Source organism: Somniosus microcephalus, chromosome 3, assembly GCF_052327205.1.
Source record: "Somniosus microcephalus isolate GS21.2 chromosome 3, FLI_Smic_1.0, whole genome shotgun sequence".
Classification (NCBI taxonomy): Eukaryota; Metazoa; Chordata; class Chondrichthyes; order Squaliformes; family Somniosidae; genus Somniosus; species Somniosus microcephalus.
In genome coordinates, this window is record NC_140989.1 from 162,028,724 (window position 1) to 162,041,778 (window position 13,055).

The 13,055-nt window shown below is 47.0% G+C and overlaps 1 protein-coding gene across 3 annotated transcripts in view; it reads right to left on the reverse strand.

Annotated features, from left to right (window-relative positions):
* Positions 1-77: 77 nt before the first annotated feature.
* Positions 78-13,055, reverse strand: part of ccdc170 (coiled-coil domain containing 170) — a 164,101-nt gene continuing 151,123 nt past the window's right edge. For all 3 annotated transcript variants that reach the window (XM_085981822.1, XM_085981821.1, XM_085981823.1), the window contains one exon: positions 78-9,226. In XM_085981822.1, coding sequence (XP_085837948.1) covers positions 8,945-9,226 — 282 coding nt within the window. In that variant the 3' untranslated portion in view covers positions 78-8,944. The remainder of the gene's footprint in view (positions 9,227-13,055) is intronic.

Below are 13,055 nucleotides of genomic sequence, written 5' to 3' on the forward strand. Positions count from 1 at the left end.
GCTTTTCAACTTTCAAATATCACGTAGCATTGTTTACATTCAAAAACGTTATAAACGAGCTCCAAAGTAAATCAAAAGGTTATTCACAAAGTTTATTTCACCATAAGGACACAGTCCAGGTGCCTTGTTCACAAAGTTACATAAATGGCACTTCTGCATGGAAATTAAAAAAGGCTAAAATATTCTGAATGTTGAGTTACTGAATGCCAGATAGTGGCTGTGGACATTCTGCAGGGGGGTAATTCCAGAGTTAAGCACCTCCAGTGGAGGGGCCACGCTTGGAGGGTGTGTGCGTTGGAGAATTGGGGCTCCGCTGCACATCACCAACCTGTGTTCCCTGTGAGCCTGGCCCCCAATCCCTGCTGGGAATGTCCCTCAGATGTGTTTTATGGGTGAAACAACAGAAAATCATTCTTTTAATTACAAATAGTGTGTAGATTTCAGGATTATAAAAAGAAATTATGGAACTCATAATTATTACATGTAATCGAGCAAATGAAAATCATTAAACAAACAGAAAAATCAAAAATCTGTGGAAAGCCTAAAATGCCAAATTTCTCCTCCAAATAAACCAAGTTTAATTAGCGATATTCACTGCTATTGGGGCCAACAATAATGGATAACAGTGATTTTGGTAATGAAGAAACCCAGAGAGCAACACTCCAGGGGGTAGAATTCCCGCTGATTCTCCGGGGTTTCCGCCAATCTTCCACCAAAGTCATGATGGGAGATCAGGGAAACCCTGTGGAAATTACTGGAACAGGAGTTTGTACTGACCTTTCCACCATAAGGGTAAGAAAGTAACACTGATTTTCTGTCCAAAGCTAGAGGTTAAACTCTGCCTAACACATGCAGCAACATTGCCATCAGTGCTACACAGGAGTATTCATATAACCCCACAGCCATCCATTCTCTCCGACTACTGCCCTAACTCCAACCTCCAAAATTCTGGACAGTCTCGTTGCCTTGCAATGGCACTCCCACATCTCATGATTCCTTGTTTGAGACACTCCAATTCTTCTCCATCCATGACAAAGCAGTCTGCTTAATTGCCAGCTCATCCACCATCTTAAACATCCAATCCCTCCACCACCGGCGCACCGTGGCTGCAGTGTTTACTACAGAATGCACTGCAGCAACTTGCCACGGCTTCTTCGGCAGCACCTCCCTCCCCCATGACTTCCACCACCTAGAAGGACGAGGGCAGCAGGCTCATGGGAACACCACCACCTCCAAGTCACACACCATCCTGACTTGGAAATATATCAGGGTACCTTCATTGTTGCTGAGTTAAAATCCTGGAACTCCCTCCCTAACAGCACTGTGGGAGTACCTTCACCACACGGACTGCGGCGGTTTATGGAGAAGGCTCACCACCATCTTCTCAAGACAACTAGGGATGGGTAGTAAATGCTGGCCTTGCCAACGATGCCCACATCTCAAGAATGAATTTTTTTCAAAAGTTTAAAATTGGTGGCAGAACCGAACACCCTCTTTGGTCCCCGCCAGTACCTATGTGCCTCTGACCTTGACTCCATCAACCTCCTTGGCTGCCAGCTCAGGAGCTGTGCTGCTTACCCCATGGCTCAGCTCCCTTCCCCACACACACTCAACCTCTTCCATGCCACTTGCCACACACACCTTAACTGCCGGCTATGCTCTTATTTACTTATTTCTTTGCAGGAGAAGTAGGTGCACAATGCCTAGAAAAGGCAGCACACTGGAGGGAGCATTCCCACCTTCAAACCCATCACCCCCTACGAGGACAAGGCCAGGCAGCTCACGGGCACGAAGGCGGCTATTGCTGTGGCTGATACCAAGGTCGGTGGTATCTTGCGGGCACCAGATTAGGAACGGAGCCGCCATAACGTTGCCTGGGCAGCCCCCTGTAGCACCCAGGCCTTCCATCCACTTTCTGGGTCTCCTTCATCACGGGGACATCACCCATTCTTACCTTCTGCTATCCTTTCCTGCAGATCCACCACAGCAATGGAGGAAGATGCTGCTGGGGAGGAGGAGAAGGATAACCTGGGGCCTTTCTTTCCCTTTGTTGCATATGGAGATGATGATGATGATGATGATGAGGAGGAGGAGGAGGAAGATGATGATGATGAGGAGGAGGAAGACCAGCCCAGGCCGCACATCCACCTGACTCAACCAATCCTGTCTACCTCTGCCCCAAACTCCTCTTGCAGCACTTGCTTCCTTTCTCTGCCAGAAATAATGAGGAAGTTCATCCCTGTCGAGATTATCAGATCGAGATTCAACTTCTCCAACTGCGTTCCACACCTTCATAAATTGCAACTCATTGAGAATGCCAAGGCCCTGTGTCCTCAGCCACACAAAGTCCCACATGCCCATCACCCCTCTGCTCCAAGCTCCATTGACTCTGTAATTCGATATGTAGGCCAGGCAGAACTGCTGCACTTTTAACAGGAACAGCTGGGATCCTTCCCACTCAGCTCCAGATAATTCTGTATGCCCTAATAGGTAGGGGGCCCTAGCTATACAAACAGCTGGTAAGCTGTGCAGTTTTACCTAGTTAAACTCCTGCAGCAGCCCTGGAAGAACTTGTGGGATCCACAAGCCGAGTCTCTTGCCTGAGCTCTCAGGACTTCAGTAAGTGAAGGGTGCTCGTAGGGGGAGAGCGTGTCACCGCCATAAGTGGGCAAAGAGAACCTCTAACCATACGGATTTCTCAGCAGTTTGGAGACGCCTAAACGTGTTGATGGGTATCAGCACTTGTCGGACATCCTCCGCAGCCTTGCCCTCATGCTACCTTAGAAATCTCCTCCAACTACATGTACCCTACATGCGTCCTGCAACTCCTTGGACATCCGGTTACTCTCGTTCCACAGCTGGTGACTGTAGTGTATGTAACCTGTACTACCTTAAGAGGATACCTTAAAGTGATGGACTACTTTTTAATGGCTCCTGTACATTGTAGTACCAGTGGTGACCACACCGGTATATAAACCCTGTGGAGCAAGTGTACCTCAGTTCCCGCCTTGACCCTCAATCACTAAAGACCTGTTTACTTACTTCTGTTGTCTGTGTCCTGTTATTCATTATAACTGCACTTGTAAACACAGACTCAACAGTGGCGACGAGTCTGATCGTACCTAGCGGCAGTTTTGCATCACCTCCCCCAGTACTGATTCTGGGGTCCATTCCAAGGAGGCTTCATCCTCAGAGAATGGCAGTCGAAAAAGGGCATCCGCCCTCAACATCCTGCAGAGCACTGCATCGCACGGGAGGCCATCGAGAACCCGGTTTGGTTTTCTGGCCACGAAGTCCAACATCAGCAACAGGCAGTGAACATCCCTTCTTCGACAGCGGCGGGTAAGCCCGATCGAGCAGCAGGGGGGGGAAGTCGGCCGAGTTGTCAGAGGGAGAAGGGGAGGAAAAACAAAGAGAAAGGGCGGAGGACACGACCGCAGCCGGTGTCAGGGGCCGGACTGCAATCGGGGCAGAGACACGCAGCAGCCAGAAAGGCGCTTTATTGCCACAAGGACCGCGGGAGCGGCGGGGCAACAGCGCAGAAGAAGCGCTGAAAAGCAGTTTTAAAATAAACTGCAATCGGGGCAGAGACGCGCAGCAGCCAGAAAGGCGCTTTATTGCCTCAAGGACCGCGGGAGCGGCGGGGCAACAAGAGCAGCAGCGCAAGGAAGCGTATACACGGGAAAAGAAAGGCAGGAAGGACAGCTGGGAGGCGTGGACAGCAACAGCACGGGAATCGCCATCTTGAGTCGGCGGGGCAAGAAGCCAAGCGTGGGAAAAGCTGCCAAGCGCGGGAAAAGACGCCATCTTTAATTTTTTTTTTTTTTTTTAAGTCATCATATTAAATAATATCCGAAGGGAAAGAAGAAACTCAGCAAGGATGCCGAAAACGGGTAACATCACTGCCTTCGACAACGATGTGGAAGATTGGGCCACTTATGTGGAACGCATCGAAGTTTACTGTAGTACGAATGATGTACCGGATGATAAGAAAGCACTAACCCTATTAAACTCGATGGGTGCGAAGACGTACGGGTTATTAAGGAACCTGGTAACCCCAGACAAACCGGTAGAAAAGAGTTTCGCGGATATTGTTACTATCCTGCAAGAGCATTTAAACCCCACACCGCTGTGGATAGCGGAACGGTTTAAATTCTACAGAAGAATTCAACATAAAGAAGAAAGCAACACTGAATTCCTAACAGAACTGCGCAAGTTAGCAAAGTACTGCCAGTTCAGAACAGCACTAGCAGACGCACTGAGAGATAAGTTTGTGTGTGGGCTCCTAAGGGAAGGAACCCAGAAGCGACTGCTGGAGGAAAAGGATCTTACGCTGGACAAAGCTTTCAGCATTGCAGCATCCCACGAGGCAGCAGCACAGGGTGCTGCAGAGATACAGCAAAGGCCACTGGAATTCAGCACCAATGAAATGGCATTGGGCGCAGTAAAGTGCTATCGTTGCGGAAGGACAACGCATGACCAGAACCAGTGCTGGTTCAAAAACAAAGAATGCAGGCAATGTGGCAAACTTGGTCACATAGCGAGAGTATGCCAGTCAGGAAAGAAGACCAGCAGCAAAAAGTCACCACAGGAGAAGTACAAAAAAGTACACAAGGTGACAGAGAACAGTTCGGATGAACAGAAGACGGATTCAGACTCCAGCAGCAAGGAACTGGGTTGTCTGAAAATACATAATGTGGGTAACACAGCAGACCACCAAACTATCTGGGTCATGCTCCAGATAGCAGGAGTCCAAGTGAAGATGGAGCTGGACACAGGGTCGGCATTAACGGTCATAAATAAGCAAGACCACAAAAGGTTATTCTCGCATTTTCCCCTGAGGGATACGAAGATTGTATTGAAAACATACACGGGGCAAAAAGTATACCCCAAAGGAAAAATAAAAGTAAATGTGGTCTACAATGGTAAAGAAAGTCAGAAAATGGACTTGTACGTGTTACCTGATGGAGGTCCGCCACTACTAGGACGGGAATGGATCAGGCGAATAAAATTGGACTGGCATTCCATAAAAGCACTGACTGTGGATGCCTGTAAGGAGGACGACGTCAAACCTAAACGACTGTCCAAAATCTTAGACGATGCTAGGGAGGTGTTCCAACAGGGACTGGGAACACTGAAAGGAATTACTGCAACCATCAAGGTTGAAGAACAAGCAAACCCAACATTTTTCAAAGCCAGACTGGTGCCCTATGCGATACGACCTGCTGTGGAAGCAGAGCTGGAAGGGCTAGAACGTTCAGGGGTACTGTCGAAGGTGGACTGGAGTGAATGGGCTACACCCATTGTTCCTGTCATGAAGCGTTCGTTGAGCAACAAGCCTGGGGAACCTGGGAAGGTTCGCATATGTGGCGATTTCAAGATCACTGTTAATCCAGTTCTTCGCACGGTGCAATATCCGCTTCCGCAGATCGAAGATATCTTCGCTTCGCTGTCTGGCGGAAAGCACTTCACCAAGATAGACCTGGCGCAGGCGTACCTACAGATGGAAGTTGATGAAGCGTCACGACAGTATCTCACGATCAACACACATAAGGACTTATATCAGTATAATAGGCTGGTTTTTGGAGTGGCATCGGCTCCAGCGATTTGGCAAAGGGCCATGGAGCAGGTATTGCAGGGAATCCCAGGCACACAATGCTACCTGGATGACATCCTGATTACAGGAGATAACGATAATGATCACCTCGCGAATTTGGAGCAGGTGCTCATCAGATTAAAAGAATATGGGCTAAGAGCTAATCGCCAGAAATGCGAGTTCTTTCAAAAGCGAATCTCGTACTGCGGCCACGTCATTGACCAGGAGGGGCTCCATAAGTCCCCTGACAAGATCGAAGCTGTAGTCAAGGCTCCAGCACCGGAAAATGTATCCCAGTTGAGGTCGTTCCTCGGGTTGGTTTACTGTTACCACAAGTTTCTTCCAAATTTATCCACGGTGTTACACCCACTAAACACTCTTTTGCAAACGGGAATACCATGGAAGTGGAGCGATGATTGTAAGCGGGCTTTTCAAAAGAGCAAGGCATTGATCACCTCTAAGGAAGTGTTGGCTCACTTTAACCCAACGCTACCTATTCGCTTAGCTTGTGATGCATCTCCATATGGTATCGGGGCAGTGCTCTCACATAAGTTTCCAGATGGCTCGGAAAGGCCAGTCGCTTTTGCATCCAGATCATTGACCTCCGCTGAGCGCAATTATGCTCAGATAGATAGGGAGGCTCTCAGCCTCGTGTGGGGAGTTAAGAAATTTAACCATTACCTGCACGGCCAAAAGTTTACGCTGCTGACAGATCACCAGCCATTGGTTTCCATTTTTAACCCTAAGAAGGGTGTTCCGGTAATGACGGCGCAGAGGCTTCAGAGGTGGTCCCTTTTCCTAGAGGCATATCAGTATGATATTGAGTTCAAAGGTACAAAGCAGCATGGTAATGCTGATGGGCTGTCGCGCCTGCCACTACCTACAGCGGAAGAGGCACCGGCAGTTGGCCCTGTCGAGATATTTCACTCGACCATCATCGAATGCTTACCAGTCACCAATGCGGGTATTGAGAGACCCGAAATGACCCGACACTGTCTCGGGTCTACGATTTGACAGTGAAGGGATGGCCAGCACATGGCAAACCACTGTTACCAGCATTCTCAGCCAGACGAGAACAGCTGTCCGTATGTCAAGGAACATTGATGTATGGAACAAGGGTGATTATTCCTCCTAAATTAAGGGAGAGAGTTCTAAAAGAATTGCACGAAGGTCATCTGGGGGGAGTCAAGATGAAAAGCCTTGCTAGGGCTTATGTGTGGTGGCCAGGTATAGACAAACAAATAGAGGATCTGACTAAAAGCTGCTCAGGGTGCCAAAAAGTTCAGAACGCACCTCCAATTGCACCGCTGCATCCGTGGGAATGGCCTTCAGCCCCATGGCAACGTGTGCATATCGACTTTGCAGGTCCATTCATGGATTCCATGTTTTTGATAGCAGTAGACGCACATTCTAAATGGCCAGAAGTGATTAAGATGTCGACCACTACCTCTGAGAAGACGATTGCAGTTCTAAGAACCATATTTGCAAGGAATGGATTGCCGGAGCAAATATGTTCAGACAACGGACCACAGTTCGTGTCAGAAGAATTCCAGAAATTCATGAAAAAGAATGGGGTGAAACACTATACATCTGCCCCATATCATCCGGCTACAAATGGGTTGGCCAAGAGATTTGTACAAACGTTCAAAAAGGCGATAAAGGCCATGAGTGAAGATCATATTCCACTACAACACAAGGTGGACAATTTCCTAATGGCGTATCGAAACGCCACGCATGCAGTGACAAATTAAAGCCCTGCCATAATGTTCTATAACAGAAGGTTGCGGTCCCGGTTGGATTTGTTAAAACCCAATGTGCGACGGGAAGTCAAAAACAAGCAATTCCAGCATGTAAATAAAAAGGCCACTCGTAGTTTTGAAATAGGACAACCAGTGATGGCCAGGGACTATAGGGATGATAAATGGCAACCTGGAACAATTTGTGCACGACAGGGACCTTTGATGTACACGGTAGACGTTGGAGAGAATGTAATACGACGTCATGCTGACCAACTTGTGGAATCGAGTACAAGGATCGACCCCATGTCTATGGCAGAGACACCAGTTGAAGAACTTATTGAGCCTGTAGCATCTACCTCAGACTCGAACGTATTGGATGATGTTGAATCCATAGGAGATCAATTGGATGAGTCACCCCAGCAACGGGAACCAGAGATCCCTGAAAAGCGTTATCCGGGCTGAATCAGGAGGCCTCCTCAGAGACTGAATCTTTGAACAGTTCTTGTGTGTAAATTATATATATGTATATTATTCATGTAGTGTATTAATTGGGGTGTCCACTGTTAAGCTAAAAGGGGAGGAATTGTAGTGTATGTAACCTGTACTACCTTAAGAGGATAACTTAAAGTGATGGACTACTTTTTAATGGCTCCTGTACATTGTAGTACCGGTGGTGACCACACCGGTATATAAACCCTGCGGAGCAAGTGTACCTCAGTTCCTGCCTTGACCCTCAATCACTAAAGACCTGTTTACTTACTTCTGTTGTCTGTGTCCTGTTATTCATTATAACTGCACTTGTAAACACAGACTCAACAGTGACCACGCGTTCAGCCACTACACTGCTGTGCTCTGGAACTCCCTGGATTCTTCTGCCCAGCTGCCTCACTGCCTGCTTTGAGAGCCCTTCTCTTTGGCTGTTCCTCTACTCCCGCCTCCCGCCTTCCCCTTTCTGCTCAGCCTCCACCATTTTGCCTCCGACATCCTCTTGCGGGTGAGCAGCATGTTAGAAATGTCATTTAGAAAGATAAGAAAGAAAGAAGCTGCATTAATATAGCATCTTTCACAACCTCGGGGCGTCCCAAAGCACTTCACAGAAAAACTTTTGGAGTGTAGTCACTGTTGTAATGTAGGAAACGGAGCAGCCAATCTGCACACAGCAAGCTCCCACAAACAGCAATGAGATAATGACCAGATAATCTGTTTTAGTGATGCTGGTTGAGGGATAAATATTGGCCAGGAGAATTCCCCTGCTCTTCTTCGAAATAGTGCCAGGGGATCTTTTACGTCCACCTGAGAGGGCTGACGGGGCCTCAGTTTAACAACTCATCTGAAAGACAGCACCTCCAACAGTGCAGCACTCCCTCAGTACTGTACTGGGTGTGTCAACCTAGATTATGTGTTCAAGTCTCTGGAGCGGGACTTGAACCCACGACCTTCTGACAGGCGAGAGTGCTACTAACTGAGCCATGGGAGGTCATCGCGGGAATAGAAAGCTGCGGAAAGGTGGTGATATTTTGACATAATCAATATGAACACTATTCAGACTTTGCACAGTAACAGCACTCCATTACCAATATAACTCAGATCTACAAAGCTGCTAGGCCTCTTATGATGAGCCACTCTTCAGTCTTCGTGCTGGCAATGCGGTCATTGGCTTGGGGCCTGGATGGTTCAGACTGGCGGCCAACCTTTGCCTGGCCTCATATCCTGCCGCATAGCCCTGGTGTAGCTTACCCATCGAGTTTTCGAGGCACAGAGCAGTCACTGCGGAAGAGTGGTGAGCTTGGGCCAGCCTCTCAAGTCTTTTGATTATTTCATAGTCAGGAAGTGCAAGAGCGTTAACATTCAGGCCCAGTATCTGTGAGACAACTTCTCTGAAATTCACCAGCTGAAACAATAAGTGTACGACGTTATGTTAATCACCCGGTTAATACGTACACACACTTAAAGGTCTAACTTTAGACCAAAGCACTATCAAACTTATCAGGGCAAAGTTAAAGTGTATCCTACTGAGAGATCCCTTTCACAGCCTATTCAAAGTAGGATCACAACCAGTTTCTATTGAAAAAGACAGGTTAAAAAGTAAGTGGCAATAGCAAAATAACAACAACTTGCAATTATATAGCGCCTTTAATGTAGTAAAATGTCACAAGATGCTTCACAAGAGTGTATCAGTCAAAAATTGATACCAAGCCACATAAGGAAAATATTAGGACAGGTTGGTCAAAGAGGTAGATTATAAGGAGTGTCTTAAAAGAGAGAGAGGTAGAGAGTGGAGAGGTTTAGGGAGGAAATTCCAGAGCTTAGGGCCTAGACAACTGATGGCATAGCAGCCATTGGTGTGGTGAATGAAATTGGGGATGGACAAGAGGGAAGATTTGGAGTAAGGCAGAATTCTCGAAGGGTTGTAGAGCTGGAGGAGGTTACAGAGATAGGGAGGGGTGAGGCCATGGAGGGATTTGAATGCAAAGATCAGAATTTTAAATTTGAGGCGTTGCCGGATCGGGAGCCAATATAGTCAGTGAGCACAGGACTGAAAGGGACTTGGTGAGAATTAGGATACGGGCGTCAGAGTTTTGGATGAGCTAAAGATTACGGAGGGTGGAACAACGGAGGCCGGCCAGGAGAGCAAAGGTTCTCTTGCAAGGTCCTGATGAAGAAGTTTGAGAATATTAATCAAAGAGTAATCAGAATGAAGTAAGACGGCAATGTGCAAGTCTCATTACAAGATACAAGGCATGGTTGGAGTTAGGAAGAAAGGCTTTTCTCATTGTATCAGAAAAGGTTAAGGGGGAAGCTAATGGAGGTGTTCAACATTATACAGGGTTTGAGAGAGTAAACAGTTAAAGATTATTCCCATTGGTTAGTGAATTGGTAAGAAGGGGACACAGACTCACTAGAGGAATGAAGGGTGAAGTTAGCAGAAATGTTTTCACACACAGGGTTATTAGAACAGGGAATACTTTAGCACAAGGAGAGATTGTAACATCATTTGAAAGGGAATTGGCTAAGTATTGGAAAAGGAAAAAAAATGAAAGGACAGGGAAATAGGATTAGAGTAGACAGCTCCAGTTAAAGAGCTAGTACTGCCACAGGGACGATGGGCCAAATGGCCTCCTTCTGTATAAGTTTGACGATTCATCTTGCATTCAGTAAGCACATTAAATGTAAAATGCTCATGAGGATATGTGGAATGGGCAGTAATACCCAGTAATACCAAAGGTAACAGGCCCTGACTGCCTGCCGTGACTATGATGGGAGATTGGCGGAACTCACGGAGAAAGGGCGCAAGTGGCCGTTTTGATGAAGTGACAATCCCCATTGGAAGTTCAGTGCGCACAGGCTGGTGATACAAGCGGGCAAGTGCTTGATGCTGGGTAACACCTTGAACAATGCAAACATAGGAACTCCACTGGAATATGCAAAACATTTACCCACTAATTTCGGCAGTGGCGATATCTATCCTAGTGGTACTTCAAAGATCAGATTTTGAGGAGTTGAGGAAAGTTGCCTGGAACTCAATAAATATATCAGGAATCTACAAAGATACAGCGAGAACTATTCAAGGAACAGTTGGACACACACAGGACAGCTGAGGTTCTTCCCACTAATGTCAAAACAGTGGAGATGGCAACAGAGGCCACTGTGGTTTAGGTAGGAATGCAAAACCTAGCATTCAAAGTATCTGGCAAGGAACGGAATGGGGAAATTATAAAAACAAGCCGAAAGAAGATAAAGAAATAGAAAAGCATAAAGAACAGGCATCAAACTGCAGAAAACATCTCAACTTATGAGTTTCGAATGGATTTCCAGTAAACAGAAGGCAAATATTTTAGCATAACAGCATGGCATTCCTCCATTCTAATTTCTGGCCAACAGGCCCTGAATTTCCACAGAGAATGTCCCAATCTCCTGCTATCACCTTAGCACACATAAAGTGACTGAAAATAGGTTATGGGGAGGTTTAATAGAGGTGTACAAAATCATGAAGGATTTGGGTAGAATAAATACAAGAACCTGTTTCCACTGGCAGGAGAGTTGGTAACCAGGGGACACAGATTTAATATAATTGGCAAAAGAACCAGGGGGGTGGGGGAATGAGGAGAATTTTTTTTCCGGCATCGCGTTATGATGATCTGGAATGCACTGTCTGAGACGGTGGGGGAAGCAGATTCAAAAGTGACTTTCAAAAGGGAATTGGAGAGTCAGATATACTTGAAAAGGAAAGATTTGCAGGGCTGTAGGGAAAGGGCAGGGGGAGTGGAACTAATTGGATAGTCCTTTCCAAGAGCCGGCACAGGCACGATGGGCTGAATGGCCTACTTCTGTGCTGTACGAATGAAACTGAAAATGGAGAATATGGAAATAGCAACGCTGCTGATGAAATGGGGGAAGAGAACACAAATGAGAGGCTTTATCTAATGCTAAACTTGTATCAAGTTATGCTAAACTTGTATCGAACCTTGGTCAGACCACACTTGGAGTACTGCGTGCAGTTCTGGTCGCCATATTATAAAAAGGATATAGAGGCACTGGAGAGGGTGCAGAGAAGATTTACAAGGATGATACCAGAAATGCGAGGGTATACATATCAGGAAAGGATGAACAGGCTGGGTCTCTTTTCTCTTGAAAGGAGAAGGCTGAGGGGTGACCTAATAGAGGTCTTTAACATTATGAAAGGTTTTGATAGAGTGGATGCAGAGAGAGTGTTTCCACTTGTGGGGAAGAGCATAACTAGAGGCCATCAATATAAGATAGTCACCAAGAAATCCAATAGGGAACTCAGAAGAACCTTCTTTACCCAAAGAGTGGTGAGAATGTGGAACTCGCTACCACAGGGAGTGGTTGAAGCAAATAGTATGGATTTTAAGGGGAGGCTAGACAAGCATATGTGGGAGAAGGGAATAAAGGGTTATGCTGATAGAGTTAGTTGAGGAAAGAGGCTCGAGTGGAGCATAATCGCCGGCATGGACTGGTTGGGCCGAATGGCCTGTTTCTGTACTGTATATCCTGTGTAATCCTACGTTATTGGGATTACATGAGAACTGTCAACGAGTTACTCATCTGTCTTTATGGTTGAGAGTCAAGATGCCCGAGGGTGGAGTTTGTGAGGTGAGGCTCCTGGCGAGGATCATCAATCAATGGGAGCGCAGATTGGAGAATCAGGCACGGCGGTCAGCCTGCCCAATTCGGGATGTCCTCGATGTCCTGGTCAGTAAAGTGAAACACTTGAAAATGGGGAGTGGTGTGAATGGGGTGGCTCGACCCCCTGGGCCCGATTCTCTGTCCTGCGCTCCGGTTGATCGATACTCCCCAGCACCAGTGGAGCCTGGCAAATCTATCCTCGGACCTCCATGTGTGGCAGAAATGAGGGAGGGGGTGGCATTGGGGGGAAGGCTAGGCAGCGTGCGGATAAGAATGGAAGGTCTCGAAGCAGACAGAGCCTCAATTCCAAAGAAAGGAACACTTGCATTTATATAGCACCTTTCACAACCTCAGGATGTCCCAAAGCACTTCACAGCCAATGAAGTACTTTTGAAATGTAGCCACTGTTGTAATGTAGGAAACACAGCAGCCAACTTGCGCACAGCAAGGTCCCACAAACAGCAATGCATAGGATTACATAGGATATACGGCACAGAAACAGGCCATTTGGCCCAACCAGTCCATGCCGGCGTTTATGCTCCACTCGAGCCTCCTCCCGTCTTTCCTCATCT